Source organism: Lissotriton vulgaris, chromosome 10 (assembly GCF_964263255.1).
Source record: "Lissotriton vulgaris chromosome 10, aLisVul1.2, whole genome shotgun sequence".
Classification (NCBI taxonomy): domain Eukaryota; kingdom Metazoa; phylum Chordata; class Amphibia; order Caudata; family Salamandridae; genus Lissotriton; species Lissotriton vulgaris.
The window spans coordinates 345,666,821-345,685,171 of NC_141698.1; the positions used below are offsets into that span (position 1 = coordinate 345,666,821).

At 44.2% G+C, this 18,351-nt stretch overlaps 1 protein-coding gene across 1 annotated transcript in view; it reads right to left on the bottom strand.

The window, feature by feature from the left end:
• Positions 1–1,962: 1,962 nt before the first annotated feature.
• LOC147685217 (uncharacterized) overlaps positions 1,963–18,351 on the bottom strand; it is a 175,780-nt gene continuing 159,391 nt past the window's right edge. The window contains exons 3-4 of the mRNA XM_086941126.1: positions 12,460–12,561; positions 1,963–3,179 (exon numbers count right to left, since the gene is read on the bottom strand). Coding sequence (XP_086797252.1) covers positions 2,979–3,179; positions 12,460–12,561 — 303 coding nt within the window. The 3' untranslated portion in view covers positions 1,963–2,978. The remainder of the gene's footprint in view (positions 3,180–12,459; positions 12,562–18,351) is intronic.

The window sequence follows — 18,351 nt, forward strand, 5'->3', positions numbered from 1 at the left end:
TAATTATGTATTCACTCCTGATGAAAATGAACAAATATACTTGTAGTACAGTAATTATAAGCACACTCATGCACGCAGTACACACTAGTTGCTGACGTGCCTACCTCATGAACACATAACCATTTAAGCTTACACATATTCAGTGCACAGAAAGTATTTAACAACCGCTGTAATAAACAAGCCAACATTTGTTTGAGGAGGTAACTTGGTCCAAGATTTTTGTTGTTATGTTAACTGATCTAGAGAAGAAAATGCTAAATACTGGGGCGAAGGCTGTATTCTGGATCTGATGTGCTACCTTTTAGAGCTACACAGGAAGTTTTGTGCACAAATTGATGTAATAAAAGGAAGAGTGCAAAACCCACTAAGCTATCTTGAAATAAGTAGTATTTAGATTGTTGATACAAACTTTCATTAAATGAGCAGTGTGTCCACTAACAGTAGTAATATTGTTCTCATTTTAAAATTCCCATGGCAATGACGGGCATGCTTCCTTGAATGATGCGATTCTGTATTTGCACTGTTTCCCAAGTAATTATGGAATTATTGCTCTTACCATCTGGAGCATAATTTGAAGATTCATAAATAAAATATTTAATTGAAGCTGAAGAGGATCAAAAGATACAAAACCCTTGCCAGTGTTGGTGTGGTAAATGGACAGTTCCCTTTCAAATGTTAACTGGTCACCTTTTCATTGCTGCTCGTGTGTTCAGGTGACTAATAAGGTAGAACACTTACACAGACAGCTTTATTGGGTGCTAGAGTAACAAAACAGTGAAAGAATATTGCCACAATTTTGCCTTCTGATGCTGCATAATTAAGAAATGCCTGCCACATAATTTGATCCTCCATTTCTGCATACCTCCATTGGCCCAGCTAATCGGTTATAAGTTTATTGTATGATTGATCAGTGGATGACATGGAGCCATCTCAAATTGAATTCTTCCAAAATCAAAATACTCACATGGCGATTGAAAAAATTATGAATCACTCGCCACCTGGCCTGAAGATCTGGGAACACTGCCCAAAGTATCCAAGGAAGTAGGAAACCTTGGAATTACCATGGACTCCAAGCTATCAATGAATGCCCAAGTGGACAAACTAGCAAGATGAAGATTCATTACTGTCAAAACTCTGTGACAAATCATCCCCCACCTAGGATTTCTACACCAGGTCAAGGCGACTCTCTCTCTTGTTCTGTCTAAACTTGATTACACCAATAGCCTCTATCACCGATCATCTTTAACAACTATGAAAAGACTACAACAGATTCAAAACTCTACCGCTAGACTACTCTTACATGGAAAGCCACAAACCCACATCTTCCCTGCCTTGAAGGGACTAAATTGGTTATTGGTTGCCAGACGACCCACATTCAAGCTGCTTTGTATCACCCACAAAGCGATACATGTAACAGGACCACTCTTCTTCAGGAATAAAATCACCAAATACATTCAACAAAGGAACATCAGCTCTAGATTGGCATCTTACCTGAAACACCCACCGTACAAGAAAATAACCATATGTGGCACATCCTTCTCTGTTTAAGCAGCCAAACTATGACATTCTTTATCCCTAAACATAAGATCCACAGATAACTACCTTATCTTTAGAAGAATACTCAAGAGTTGGCTCTTCCCCACGTAACCACCATGCTGAAACATAGATGTGTGGCGTGTCCCTGTGTATGTGTGCATTTATTTGGACTATTTGTGTGTACCTACATAGGTGTATTCCTTTATATTAACATGTATAATAGCTGTGTTTACAAATGTAAAGAAATTCGTTCTGCTTGACAAGTGAACATAATACTCAAAGTTATATTATTCTGTGTTTAACATGTACATAGGTCACTGCATAAATAAGTACATTTTTGTCATAACTATTTATCTACAGTTGCTTCAATATTGAATTACAAAAAATATGTATTAATAATAATAATAATAATACATTGACTTGAAGTACAGCAACACTTGAAAGTCTAAGTTTATTAAATACAACTTACATCTACATATATTACATTCCTTATCCATATATACCTTCCATGTACTTCTGTTCCTTTATATTTATCACTTTACTTTTAATTCAGCATCGCCTATGCTCTATCCAATATCTTACCATTTACTTTTCTTAAGATATCGTCTACCCCCACTCTCTTATTCATCTCAAACTGCATTCTACTACTCTCGCCAATGCACTACCGTATTTTTAACCCTATACCTCTCTCAATATATCCGCTACATCAACTCTCTGATCCTACACAAATCACATTCTACTACTACGATCCTCAAAATAACCCTTTCTAGACTCATCCCTTCTCTGCCCCTCCTTGCATCATCTCAAAGCTCTTTTACTATTCAGATCTCCCAAACAAGCCTTTTTAAACCCTTCCCTCTGACTCTCCCCCTCCATAACACCACTACTCATCCCAAACCTCCTCCTACTGCTATGATCTCCGAAAAAACACTTTCTAGACCCTTCTTTCTTCTATCCCTCCACTATTCTTTTCAATCCAACTAACAGAATCTCATGTTCATTGCGCAAATAAGTGTAATAATTCCCTATACTAATTCTCTGCTAACGCTGCTTGGGTTCCGGAGTAGGGTGATACCCACCGAAAAGCGCTTGAACACCTCATCAAGGGGTAGTAAGTGCTGATAAATGCAAACCCTTCCCTCTTCTATCCCTCCACTATCCTTTTTCAATCCAAATAACAAACTCACATGTCCTGAGCTCAAATGAATTTCATATTCACCACTAATCCTCTTTGGGTTCCGGAGTAGCGTGCTATTCACCGATAAACGCTTCGACTTTTCGGCAGGGGTAGTAAGCTCTATATAAATGTAATTACAATTACAATTCATTAAAACTACAAAGTTCACCAAACTGTAACTACATTAAAACCAGGATTGTGCATGGAAAAACTCTCTCTAAAAACGTAACTACGACAAAAGTAGGCAACCAACATGAGGACAGCATTATATTGCACAGGAGTTGGTAAGACTGCATAGAACACAAGAAACACATGCAACGTTTGCGGTGTCACTAATGGAATTATTCGCCAAAGTATCTGTTGAATCAATCCGTGCACCAGAAGGCTTTTTGTATCTTCTTCCTCTCCTTTCTCTAGCCTTTTTTTCTCCCGATTGCTTCTGTATTCCTGAGTTCAGATAAAGAAGCTGTGGGGCAGATAAAAGGAGAAAGGGCAAACAACATCAAGTCAGGCTTTACTATGTAATTACTTTCGATTTCTGCCTATTGGTGAAGCGTTAGTGTGAAAATTACAGCATGATACAATTTTGTTTTTGTACATATTTTTTATGAACACACTAACACACATATTAAGTAAGGAAGGTAAAGGATGACAACCCAGCGTTTCCAATTAATATTGTACACTAATGAGCGCTAAACGTAGAATGTATGTACAGAACACAGCCAGTAGAGTAGCAAGGATGCCATGGCCCTGGTCAGGCAAGGAAAATGACCCCTTTGACTGCAGTTAGAGTAGTAAAATGCAGCCATCATAGGTTTCAATGGCTCCTCAGGGTTCAGGGGTCAGGTGCCACTGCACCTGCTGAAACAATGAATGCTACTCCTCTGTACAGTGATTGGAAGGAATCAAAGCCATTGAGGTGTGAACTGCACAGGCCCAACCAGCTACTTTGCTATGCTCTCCTTTCCCCTGCACATCTCCAATGTGTCACCTACTTGACTTTTTATAGCATGATCGGAAGGAACATTATATGGCAAACCTTTTCAATTTACCACATAGGAGCAGCGACATATCGGATGCATAGTGATGTGAAGGTAACAGATAGGTCTACCAGGTAGTTGAAGTCAACTATGAATTGCTGCTTAGCTGCAGATAAATACTCCTCTTATTTGTCTACTAGCCACCTTTCCTTTTGGCCTAAGCTTTACTTGCCTGAGTGCTTATTTTGAGCCAGTGGTTATCGGTGGCACCAAAGTCACTCTTTTTTGGCCACCAGCACTTTTTCTGCATCAAACATTTACAGGAGCAAAAGAGAGAAAAACACTTAAAGTGAAAGAGAAAGACAGAAAACCCGCCATAAAGGAAGAAAGCAGGAACCTACAGGTGTGATGAAGGGGCAGGGAGTGTCTGGTACTAGATTAAATAGCATGAGGTAAATTCAAGACTACGCAGCCTTGGAATTGGGCACGCTGACATTTAATTGCACGGACCACGGGTTCTGAGCAGAGCTTTGGGCAGTGGCACTCTTTCTTTTTCAAATAGAGCACTGGTTTGTCTCTACAGCCTCCCTCACCATAGTCCCTATTGCTGTGACCCTGTGGAGGAGTTCCTTTTCTCCACATGTACTCAGGAAGGTTACTTCCTCACCCCTTCCCCATTGGCTTCATCAGACTACTTTTGTCCTGCTAACTGTGATATTGTCCTTCCGGTACCTTTTTCAGTTTGACTCAGCATCCTCCCTGAGCGCCCTGTGATCATCCTCAGGCACCTCCCTCCACACACCTCTAACCACTGTCAGGTGAGCTGGCATTTCAAATAAGAGGGCAGTTTGAGACCACTCACGCTTGCTTGCGGTCCTTCAGGTGATAACGGCATTGTTCATTCATCCTTCTCCACTCTTGCCAGTTGCTTCCGTTTGATGCCACACATGACTGCACGACTGCCATATTGAGTGAGGGCTCTCCAACCACTCTGGAGGTCGGTGCTCCAGCTACCAGCCAGCCATCAACGGCCACCATGTCTTGAATTCTGCTGACCCCGGAGTTTTGTGTCTGACCTGTGACGGTTGCCTGCACATTTGCCAAGAAAAAAATAGACGAGAAACTGACAAATCCTGTCCAGGGAACGAGAGAGACTACAGAAGCTCCTTACACCGAGACAGATGGAGGGCAGACTGAGGTTTCTGGATAGCGAAGGTCATAACCTAGCTCCACCAGTGCACACTTTAGATAGGGTGTTTTCTCCAGTGACCTTTTAGCAATTAGGATTTGTTTTTATCTTTCATAGAATTGTTTTAGACACCCTCTCCATTTGACAAATATTGATTGGGTTACCTCATTCTCTTGCTGCATTCATGTCTGCAATGGACAACTATGACCAGCCACACCATCCCCACCTCTCTCCAAGAACTAAATTCTAGAAATGGTGGCCGATTCTAATGGCCAATTAAAGCAATTCCTTTAGATTACGTTTGTGCAATTAAACACCTCCTGGGTATCTTCCCTCTCTTAAGCCCTTTCTCACAAGGATGCGGCGTGGCCAGCTCAGGTTCCTACCAGGGGGGAAAATAACCCAGGTGTCCAACAGAGCTTTCAATTATGCTCACAAATAACCCAAGGTGAGACAGGAGGCCTATAGACCATTACATTCTAACAAAGTAATGCATAATCATCAGGACCTGCCCCAGCCAAGGTTCTCCTTAGGCGGCTAGAGAAACTTGGTGGCATAATATCAAGATACTGCGATAACTATCGCAAACCGAGGCTAGCACATTTTTTTTATCATCGCATGTCGCTGGATTTTCTCGCCCTGGTAGTGGCGTATTAACAACGCGTTTCTCACAGGCGAAGTAGAATCCAGAGATAGCGGGAAAAAACAGTGCTAGCAGACTGATTCCTGCGATGCAAACCCTGAGATATGTGTAATGCTTGGTAATACTCAAGTGTGGACTTAACATAACAATCCATCTTCCATTGAAGTTAAGTCACATTTTCAGCAGGTGTTAAGTTCCAGCAGTAACCGCGGTAAGTGCATCTTTCATTATCGCTTTGTGGGTCCGGCCCCGCATTGATAATAGGGCGATGTTGTGTTTGCGAGGGATTCAAAGAGGATTAGGAGAGGAACTCCTACTTTGCATGTCATTAGCGATATTGATCGCTGACATGCAAATTAGGAAGGAAACACGCGCTAACGCTGGTTAGCGTGTCATAGTCAATTAAGCGATAAAAAAAAAAAAGCTGCGTTTTCGGCACTATGCGCCGAAAAAGCGGCAATATAAGCCTTGATAATATGCCCCATGGTACTTGCTCCGGCTTGCTGCAGTTAGCCACAGATTCCTGCTGCCTTTGCCAATACCATGCATTTGCCTATTAATATGATTCTGAGGATCCTAACCTTCACTCCAGATGACCATGGAAGAACCGCTTTTGGCTTACCGAGTTGCAGCTCTGTCGGAGCTCCCCTTGCTCTTTCAGCTTCCACATTATTTGGACTTGGATGATGAATCCATTTTTTTCCTAGCCTCGCTGGTGCATCCTAAGTCCAAGGAGTTATCATCTGTTCAGCATATGGCAGAGTTTACAAAGTACTCGCTTCCTAGAGTAGGGGCCAAGTCTGAACTGCCTGTGCAAGCGATCTCTTCCCTTGAGGGAATTGTAACATGCTGTCCTTCTTGTTGATATTCTGCAGGGACCTCGAGAAGGCTATAGGCTCTCAGGAGCTGCCAAGTTCATATATTAAACATTTTGGGCTTCTTAGTTCAACTCCTCATCAAATTAGAACAGGCTTTTCCCTCTCCTGACCCCGTGACTCTGAGATGCTGGATACAGTGATCCCTATGACCATGACCTTTGGGTGATGCCAATGATATAATTGCTGAGGACTGTACCAAACCCATCCATATGCAAATGGACAGTAAGATAGGATATCACAGTCCCTAAAACCAAATGGAATACACCAATGACCTCCTCTCTTGTGAACATTTCTTAAACAAAATCTTCAAGCATGTCTTAACTTGTGCAAACTTGCATAAAGCCCAGGGCAATATTTGCTGTGTCTTTAACGGGTGATGTGTTTTGGTGAAACCAGCAGCAGGCAAGGGCACACTGCCGTCAGCTGAGATCCTCCAGGGTCTGGCAATTTCCTTGGCCGAGGCCTGGCATCCAGTGGTGTCTTGACACCCATGGCTAACCAGTCTTTCTTCAACAGAAGAATCTGAGGAAATCAAAGCACAAGGACTCGCCACCCACCCACGGGGATAATCTACTCATCAATTCAGGCAATCTTCCCAGGACCACTTCACTATGCGCTCATCAACATTGGAAAGCCCTTCATCTAAAGAGGAGCTTCAATTATTTGGATGTAATTCTACTGGATGACAACTCTTTGAGATAGCTTTGATGGTATTTGAACAACATAGAGTTGTGGAATGAAAGATCATCTTTGATTCTCATTTAGAGGCCTTTTTTGAGCCAGGTGCTGGCAATCTGGGCTTGGGCGTGAATCTCCAGCGCCTTATAATAGGAAGCCTTTGGTCCTGTGAAGAAGCCTTTCTCCAACTCATCTGTTTAGAACTGTTGGTAGTAATTTTTGCCATCAAGAGTCTAACCAGGAATCCCTGTCATTGTAACATCCTTGTCCAGATGGAAAATGTCTCGTCCATCCACATCAACAGTCTCAGAGGGACCAGGTTGAAGAGCCTGGCGACATTAGCTAAAAACCTCTGTACTACCTCACTCTATATGTGTAGTTCCTCCCAGGCCTTCCCAACTCTGCAGCCAACGGTTTATCCCATTGTCTTTCAGACACATCTCCACCTTTGGGGCTCCTTGGAAGCAGACCCTTTCACCTCCTGTCTGGATCACCAACTTCCATTCTTCGTGAGCTGGCACTCAGAGGTGGCAATCTGGGCAGTAGATGCTTTTCTCAAAGGTTGGAGTCTCTTTTCCCTGGGTGCAAGGGGGAGGGGAGAAGGGTACAAGGCAGTGGGGAGAAGGGTACAAGGCAGTGGGGAGAATGGTGCAAGGCAGAGGGGAGAAGGGTGCAAGGTAGATGGAGAAGGGCGCAAGGCAGAGAGGAGAAGGGTGCAAGGCAGAGGGGAGAAGGGTGCAAGGTAGAGGGGAGAAGGGTGCAAGGTAGAGGGGAGAAGGGTGCAAGGTAGAGGGGAGAAGGGTGCAATGCGGAGGGGAGAAGGGTGCAAGGCGGAGGGGAGAAGGGTGCAAGGCGGAGGGGAGAAGGGTGCAAGGCGGAGGAGAGAAGGGTGCAAGGCGGAGGAGAGAAGGGTGCAAGGCGGAGGGGAGAAGGGTGCAAGGCGGAGGAGAGAATGGTGCAAGGCGGAGGGGAAAAGGGGGCAGGGCGGAGGAGAGAAGGGGGCAAGGCAGAGGGGAGAAGGGGGCAAGGCGGAGGGGAGAAGGGGGCAAGGTGGAGGGGAGAAAGGTGCAAGGTAGAGAGAAGGGTGCAAGGTAGAAGGGAGAAGGGTGCAAGGCGGAGGAGAGAATGGTGCAAGGTAGAGAGGAGAAGGGTGCAAGGTAGAGGGGAGAAGGGTGCAAGGTAGAGGGGAGAAGGGTGCAAGGTAGAGGGGAGAAGGGTGCAAGGTAGAGGGGAGAAGGGTGCAAGGTAGAGGGGAGAAGGGTGCAAGGTAGAGGGGAGAAGGGTGCAAGGCAGAGGGGAGAAGGGTGCAAGGTAGAGGGGAGAAAGGTGCAAGTCAGAGGGGAGAAGGGTGCAAGGCAGCGGGGAGAAGAATGGAGAGAGAGAGAGTGGAGGAAGAGAGTGGAGAGAGTAGAGAGAGGCAGTGGAGAGAGAGTTGGGAGAGTGGAGAGAGAGTGGAGAGAGAGTGGAGAGAGTGGAGAGAGAGTGGAGAGAGTAGAGAGAGGCAGTGGAGAGAGTGAGCGAGAGAGTGGAGAGGGAGAGAGTGGAGAGAGAGAGAGTGAGTGGAGAGAGAGAGAGTGGAGAGAGAGAGAGAGAGTGGAGAGAGAGAGAGTGGGGAGAGAGAGAGTGGGGAGAGAGAGAGTGGGGAGAGAGAGAGAGTGGGGAGAGAGAGTGGGGAGAGACAGTGGGGGGAGAGAGTGTAGAGAGAGAGTGTGGAGATTGAGAGAGAGAGTGGAGAGATTGTAGAGAGAGAGTGGAGAGAGAGAGTAGAGAGAGAAGAGAGTAGACAGAGTGAAGAGAAAGCGAGAGAAGAGAGAGTGGAGAGAGAGAGAGTGGAGAGAGAGAGAGTGGAGAGAGAGAGAGTGGAGAGAGAGAGTGGAGAGAGAGAGTGGAAAGAGAGAGGAGAGAGAGTGGAGAGCGAGAGAGAGAGTGGAGAGAGAGAGAGAGTGGAGAGAGAGAGAGAGTGGAGAGAGAGAGAGAGTGGAGAGAGAGAGAGAGTGGAGAGAGAGAGAGAGAGTGGAGAGAGAGAGAGAGAGTGGAGAGAGAGAGAGAGTGGAGAGAGCGAGAGAGAGAGTCAAGAGAGAGAGAGAGAGTCGAGAGAGAGAGAGAGAGAGAGAGTAGAGAGAGTAGAGAGAGAGAAGGGAGAGACAGAGTGGAGAGAGACAGTGGAGGGAGACAGTGGAGAGAGCGTGGAGAGAGAAAGTAGAGAGAGACAGTGGAGAGAGAGACAGTGGAGAGACAGTGGATAGAGAGACAGTGGAGATAGAGTGGGAGGAGTTGAGAGAGAGAATGGAGAGATAGAGTGGAGAGAGAGTAGAGACTGACTGACTCAGAGACTGAATACTGACTGACCGAGAGACTGACTGGCTGAGAAACTGACAGAGAGAGAGAGAGAGACTGACTGACAGAGAGAGAGACTGACCGACTGACAGAAAGATAGAGAGACTGACAGCGAGAGAGACTGACAGACTGACTGACTGACTGACAGACTGAGAGACTGAGAGAGACTGACTGAGAGAGGCTGACTGACAGCGAGAGAGAGAGACTGACTCACTGAGAGAGAGAGAGAGAGACTGTGATGGAATTGGGGTCACAGTGTGTATGAAGCTATGCAATGCCTCTTAAGATTGCTATTGTCCACTAATAAATATGTATTATCAAAATGTGCTCTTTGTAATTACATCTGCTTTTGAAATAATACATTGTCGCATTGTCTAATGTTTTAAAACAGAAACGAGAAGCAGCAGTGGATGCAGTTTTGTCAAAACTGAACGATGAGTGGGCCCGATGTATATCATGACAGGAGTCTGCATCAGGAAACCCACCTAAACTTGGGCAAACTTCCCCAGCCTACTGATTGCAGGGACCCTGTAATGAATGGACCACCACCTATGATAGCCTGCTGGCAGACTAAGCCCAACCTTTGACTCCACCATCCAGTGTTACTTATAACTGCTGGATTGGTGACAGTGGCGCAACAATAGCCCCGCATCCCCTGCAGTATGGCGGGTCGCTGGACGGAGAGCTCTAGACTGGCACGGAGGATAGGAGGGGGGCCCCCTCCATGTAGTTTGCAGGGGGGCCCACTCAAGTTTCGTTACGCCACTGCAGGTAAAGTCACGCTGCGACGACTTAACCTGTGCTTGTAAATATCACCCCTGTTCATGTAACACTGTGCGTGTAAGGGGCGTGACATGGGTGTTGCTGTGAGTGTTCCCATGCAACACCCATGTCCACTGATGCATTTCCAGATTTACGGGAAAGCGTAAATCTGGAAATGCGTTAGAATGCTATGCCACCCTAGGGGTGGCGTAACGAGGTGCAACAAGGAGAAATGTTTTCATTTCTCCTCGTTTATTTCCTCTTTCAATGTGTGCTGCATTCTACAGCACACATTTGAAGAGGAAATCACCTCAATTGATTGTTTTTGTGCAGGAAGGTGCCCCTTCCTGCACAAAAACAATCTCCCCATGATGCAGGCATCCTTGCACCATGGTGCAAGGGTGCCTGCGCCGGCGCATGGCAGCAGTTTGTGCGCAGGCGCAGGGGGAAGCACAGAGATGCGCCTTATTGTTGTAAATATGTCGCATCGCTCCACTTCGAAACTAACGCACCTTGGCGCAGCAAAATTACTTGTTGCACCGCGCTGCGTTTGTTTCTTGTAGATCTGCCCCTATATTTCTATTATGTCACTACTGCTAACTGATAACATTATGAAGATTCGGCGTATCATTTCTGTCTCGTAGTCGTTAATAAAACCATGATTATCCCTTCACAATCTATGGGTACCTCTGTTTCTAGTTATTTAACATTTTCAAGATACGCTCAGTTCTAACTCCTAATATAACCAAAGTACGTGTCCATTTCTTTCAAGCCTTGAAAACGGTTTCTCCATACTCCTGGGTCTCTCTACCTTGTCCATTTCCCTCTTATGTCTATTTTTAGTTCCTCGTTTCATCTGGTTCTAATCTCCCTTTTTCCTCTCATATCTCTCCTCAACATGTTTAAGTATCCTGATTTCTTGTCCTTTCTATCTTTAGCATTGCTTTCCCTTTTTAATGTTCACATTAATACATGGTCTATCACCTCTTCTTATCTCTGCCCTTGTTCAACTTTACGTCCCTCATATCCTCTTCATTCCTCCTCCCAAATCATGTTGGTTCAATCCTCCCTCTTACCCGTATCATGTGCACCTCCTTTATAGATCCTCATCACTGGAAATCACTTCTTAGCCTGGCCTGCTCTTCGAAAACTTTTTGACACCCCATGTCTCTCTCAAAGCCACCTTCTTCCCACATATTTTCCTGTCAATTTTCTACCTGCAGAACTGACCAGTTCTTAATTTTCAGTCAATTTTGTATACTTTGTGTTTTGTGTGTTACTGTGAATTAATGTACCAGTGGATTCCCTACGACCGGTGTTTAGAAATTACCTCTGTAGTAATTGGATAAATAAATACATTGTACTGAACAAATCAAGTAAGACTCCTGATGGAAGAAAAAGGTGACAATTGGACAACAGCACTGGGGCTTACAATGGCTTGCGCTTGCTTAAAGCGATTTGTACTCAAAGTGTTTGGTTATATTATTGCTGCAATTTGTTTTTATCTATGTGTGAAATAAAAAATAAAAACAAACCGATAACGAACGCTTCACTATTTGACTGTCCAATCAATGGTTTCCAGCACGTTTTTCCAGGAAAAAGGGCAGCTAGAATAAGTAAATTTTGATGCCATTGTAGTATAAATGTATTAGATACCATAATTAGATACAGACATACCTCTGTAGATGTGCTAATTTGAAGAGACACGCATTGCATTTTTAAAAGTCTTTAATGTATTAAAACGCTTAAAAGTAACACCTATTTTTCCCCACAACATAGTCAGTCAAATCTCTTTTTTCCTGTGCACTGTGCCTTCAGAGTCAGTAGTAGGAGAAATGTTTTTGCAAAATTCGTAGCCAATTTCTAGGATTATATCACAAAATTGGCATAGAAGACATTTGCAAACGTATCTTATTCTCAGATAATTTAAGAGGCTCAATATAGTGAGCAGTCTTCGAAAGGTTAATATTCAGGTTCGTATTTGAGATCAAAGTACCCATTCAGCTGGCAGTGCGCTCTCTAGGAATGGTCATTGTTATTATATAACTTATGGCAGTGGTGAATTCCACGGCCTTTCAAAGTGTAGACAATTCAGTGCAAAAACCTTTCATGAGAACTTGTCCCGCCCAAAAACGCAATCATGAGAAAAGTGGAGAATATCGGGTGAAAATAACGTTTCTTTAACACGAGTTAGTGATATTGCACAGAACACAAGTGAGACATTGAACAGCAGCTCGGCTACTTCCTTCAAGAAAATTTAGCTTTGATTTGTCCAGTACATTTTTCCGTAGTCCAGAAGGATTTTCATAGTCCGTTTCATCCCTTTCTTCAGCCACGTTTTCTCTCCATTGCTTCTGTCTTTCCGAGTTCACAAAAAGAGGCTGTGGGACAGTAAAAAACAGTGGAAGTGCGGGCACCATTAAAGTGAGAAATGACAAGTCAACAGGTCTAACTTCTGAATACTGACGATGTGCAACTGTGAGAAAAGTGGTGCACGATGCACCTTGATAAACAGCACCAAAAGTATCTGAAGTAAGGAATACAAAAGTAAAACAAAACAGTGAAATTATATTTTTGTAAGATTTGCTTATATATGTATTTTTGGCACTAAAGCTCATGTGCTATGGGCATAGGCAGATAGTGGGGTTTTGGGGGGCTCGGGGTCGCGGTGGTGATTTCAGGATCTGGAGGCCGCCGTGAGATTAGGGGAGGGGGGCTCGGGACCTTGGGCTGGGCATGCATGTTCGGATGGGAGCATCGGCGCAGTTGCGGGGCAGAACTGGGCAGAGCGCAATTAAGGGCATTTACCGGTAGGTGCATATGAGTCGTTTCGTGCTGCTGCGAGGCAGCGCCGGTGTGCGACAGAGCCCCCGGAGCAGGGGCGCAACTAGACCTTAATTTGGGGGGGGGGGCTAACATGGCAAACGAAGGGGCGTGGCTAATGTTAATCAATGGGGCGGAGCTAAAATGGCAGATCATCAGGATCGGTTAATGCTCAGGTCAAGCTGAGAAAAAATGTGGTGAATTCTGCATTTGAAACTGGACAACAATTAGAGCACACATTTTTGTTAATGTGATGCATTTATATGCTATTGTCTTATTAAAAAGGAACAGAATGTACTGAATTAAAAGGCCAATTTAATATATTTTATACAAAGCACTTTAGGAACACAATATGACCAATTTTCACAATGCCATTTCAAGGCGACGACCCTTTTTCGCCAGTTCATTAACAATTGCTTCTATAGGAGGACAATGTGCTTGTGAAATTCATAAACAGGTGTGTGGGAATGCCCTAGCTCCACCCATGGAACGACTTCCCAAAGCAAGGTAACTCAAGGCAGCTCAATGCTCTGCCTCTCATTACTCTGGAGTTTCTAAACCACGCAAAACCACACAAAGTGGCCGTTGTGTGGGTTAGGTAAATCCTAATTAAATGGGTAAAATGATGTCATCGTAAAAGAAAATCAGAATGGATGGATACAAGGGTGAAAGTATAGTAAATGTAAATGTGAGAGGATGGATACGTTGGTGAAGGGATGGTAGAGTAAATAAATATCTGAGATGATGGCTAAAAGGATGGGTGTAAGGTTGGCAGAGTAAATTGAAATCAGAAAGGATGGATGGTTGGATTGATGGATGAAGGATAGCAGCTTCAGCATCGCACAAATGTATGACATTACAACACATGCCATCACAATGCATGCCTTTACAACGCGGTTGTAACAACTCAAGTGCTGTTACAACACGTCACCATTACAATGCAAACTTTTACCACGCATATGCCTTTACAACAAAGGCATATGCGTGGTAAAAGTTTCGTTTTAAAATATAACTATTTTACAGGTAAGTATAAACGATTATATATATATATATATATGTTTATATATCCCTGTAAATGACTTATTTTTTTTGTAAAGTGTGTGTATATAAATATATATATGCACTTCACAGTCCTGTTCCGCTGCCTCAAACCAGGACCAAGATCCAATCTGCCACAACGGATACCACAGGTACAGACCACTCCACAGCGCAAGGGTGAAATTCAAGAAGGTTTATTCACACGGATTCGCCAGCATGACGCGTTTCGGTCACTACACGGTGACCTTGATCACATGACGAACAAAACCAATAATAATGCTTATAAAGGGTTACCAATCAACATGTAGGGCGGGAAAACGATAGAAACTAAGAAAACACTAGATGCATATCATCCGAGAATGAAAACAGACCAAAATGAAAATTAAATACACCTGATTATTTACATTCTAGAAACTGATCACAATATTAATATGTACACTCTATGTACAATGTGTCAATTTACAATACAATTTTGTACTCATTAATGTACATTATATACAGGTAAATCTGTCAATATCGCCGTTTCCTAATATATACAAACACAGAACAGATTCAACATTCCAACTGTTTGAATGTCAGATGATAATGCATAATCGTGTTAATTGTTTACTTAACCCGCTCACATGACCATGCCGATTGGCATTAAAGACCCCTAACGTGACCACCTAGTGTAAAAAAGGGTAAAGACAAAATCAAGGTGTAATCTGAACCAACCTGAGATTCAGATAATTAATCAAAAATGTGATATATATGTGACTTGATTATTAATACAAATAACACACTGGTCAAAAAATATAAAAAAGGGAAATGCTCATGCTCCACCATGTTATACCCTATTAGGAGGTTTACATGTACGGGGGTTAGAATAGAAAATAACCCAGGTCCCCAATACTTAATGTGACTCTAGTGCTTAGCAAATTGGTACCCCACAAATATATACAACATATTGTATGATCAATCTCAATCATTAGAGATAACATTAGGACATAGTGCCATAAATATATCATCCACAGGGATACCGTAACATATGAACCTGGAAATTCCTATTTAGATGGTACACACAAAATTCGGGATTGAATCATATATTTACATCCAAATTACAATCAATGATGTGCCAAAACTGGAGGTGTGCAGAAAAAAGGGGAAATGATCTATCGGTAGGGGACAAGACACTCAGACAGCGATAACATACGCAGATAATGATATTATATACAATGAAAATAATGGACAATGAAATCATCTCAGCTTCGAGATACACAGTATCAATACGTGTTACTCCCCAGATATAGAAGTAGCTGGTGATTGGAAATAAGGGGGGACTAAATGCTGCTTGGAATATGGTCGGCGAGGCCAATTGTTCTACCCAGATATTATAAAAAGCAGTGAAGGTCCTCCCCCGTATTAAGTCCATTTGGGATCCTTGTATCTAACAGTAAGATGTACCTACTTTCCAACTGTCTGAGGGATTTCTCCCTATTACCCCCTCTGATGCTTTTGGGGACTCCATCAATAATGAAATAGCTAAGGTGATTTACATTTTTCTGATGTACTAGGCCGAAATGACGAGCCACAGGATATTTGTCATCTGCATTGACTATGGCCCTGAGATGTTGGAGTATTCGATTGAAGGCCTGTAGTTTAGTGCTACCAACGTACTTGAGCCCACAAGTACATTGGAGCACATAAACTACAAACTCGGGCCGGCAAGTAAAATGCCCCCTGATGGAGATGGGGGAAACATCAAATGCAGTGTTGAACTCCTTGGTGGAAACTCCACATATATACATATACACACACCCACATTCCCTTAAAATCCTACAACCCTTCTACCCATACCAACCCTAAAATTGCCCCTTTGGCACCCCAAAACCCATACTGAACCCCAAAATTACTCCCAACACCCAAAAACCCATTACCAGCCTGAACTCTGAAATTAACCCCATGGCACCACAAAACCCATATCCGCCCTGAACTCTAAAATTACCCTTGGCACCCCAAAACCCATACCCACCCTGAACTCTAAAATTACCCTTGGCACCCCAAAACCCAAACATGCACTGATCCCTAAATTTACACCCTTGCCCCTCAAAACCCATACCCACCCTGAACCTTAAAATGACCCCTAGCACCCCAAAACCCATACCCATGCTGAACCATAAATTCCTCCCGGCACCCCATAACCCATCCCCAACCGGAACTATAAATTCCCCCCTGGCACCCCATAACCCATACCCACCCTGAACCATAAATTCCCCCCTGGCACCCCATAACCCATAACCACCTTGAACCCTAAAATTGCCCCTGAGACCCCAAAACCCACACCTGCCCTGAACCCTAAAATTATCCCTGGCTCACCAAAACACATACCCAAGCTGAGCCCTAAAATTAACCCCCTCACACCCTAAAACCCATACCCGCCCTGAACTCTAAAATTAACCCCATGGCACCCCTAAACCCATTATTTCCCTGAACCCTAAAGTTACCCCCTGGCACCCCAAATCCCAAACCCACCCTGAACCCTAAAATTACCCCTGGAACCCCAAAACCCATGCCCTCCCTGAACCCTAAAATTACCACTGGCACCCCAAAACCCATACCCATCCTGATCCCTAAAATTATCCCCCCCCCTGGCACCACAAAACCCATACCCACCACAAACCCTAAAATTACCCCCTGGCATCCCAAAACCCATTACCACCCTAAACCCTAAATTCACCCCCCTGGAGCCCCAAAACCCATACCCGTGCTGATCCCTAAAATTACCCCCTGGCACCCCAAAACCCATACTCACCCTGAACCCTAAAATTGCCCCCCTGACATCCCAAAACCCACACCCACTCTGAACCCTAAAATGACCCCTGGTACCCCAAAACCCATACCCGCCATGATACCTAAAATTACCCCCCAGGAACCCCAAAACCCATTCCCACTCAGAACCCTAAAATTACCCCCTGGCACCCCAATTCGTAACCCACCCTGAACACTAAAATGACTCCCTGGCACACTAAAACCCACACCCACCCAGAACCCTAATGTTACCCACTAGCACCCCAAAAAATGAACACTACATTTGCATATTCGGAGGGGACTGTCCTCTTTGACGTTTCCATGTATGTAAGTCAAGAACAACATTCACAGTAACCTAGATATGCAGGCAGTAGGTAATGCTGTGTTGAAAAATTCATTAAAGTTACTGGAACTTACATAAAAAACTGCTGCCTGCTCTTCTGATACTATACTGTGGAGTCTGGCTGATCAGCAGCACTGCGTCCTGGCATCCAGCCCCTCCCGAAGGTCTCACAGAGTAGACAGGTGTGGGTCAAATGTTTCCTGGTTTCTCTTTGCCTGGGCCTCTTCTGCTTCTTTGTGGGTGCCCTTGGATGCAAAAATAGAAAGATCCATGGCCCTGTTCACCATTTATCTGGTGAGCAGTGCAGTGGATGTGAATTCCATCCAAGTGCACAGACAGCAGGGCAGTGCTTAATTTGTAAAATTTGAAGTGCAGGTGCTCAAATCTTTGTCGGAGGCCACACCTACTTTTCTCTGGCTCCACCCACTTCCTCCATTTTCCACCACCAGCAGCAGCGCAGCGCAGGCCAGGCCAGTACAGTAGTACTACTAGTCAGTGTGGCGCCAGCACCAGCACGCTACGGCCAGTGGGCCTTAAGTGAGCCTGACTTTCAATTGCACCGGTTCGGCGGGACATTCTATCTAATCAGTATGGAAGGGAGCTGCTGCCTCTCCCTCATATCCCCCCCCCCCTCCCCATGCCGGTGGTCTTACAACCGGAGTCTGGACCCGGCTTGGTACTCTCACTGGCAGGATAATGGGTGCTGGAAACTGCAGAGGCCTCCTGACGCGAGCCCTGGCACTTATTTTTTCACAAATTATGCACTGCTACAAAGGATAAAAATAAGGAGGTAGATCACTAAGAGATCAAGACCCAAAGCTGTGGAATACATTGAATTCAATCTTGAGAGCGGAACCCAACTATCTAATATTGAGGAAACTCCTAAATGAAAAAATATTCAGAGAAGTCTGAGTAAATATATAGATTTGGGAGTGAGTGAAAAATACAGGTCTGAGGAAGTATCCTGTGTCTAGTACAATTCAGCGACGGTAATAAGGCTAGTTAGATTGGTTACGGAAGAGTTTACTTTATTTACTCATGAAGCTCATCATTAGATTTCTAAATCAAGTCAAAAACATGTTCTTGCATTTTAGTTTAAAAGCACTTATTCTAGTATTGCCAGGAACAGCATTTCCACGACCCAGTTTTCAATTTGTGGTCTGCAGCCGGATCTCCAGAG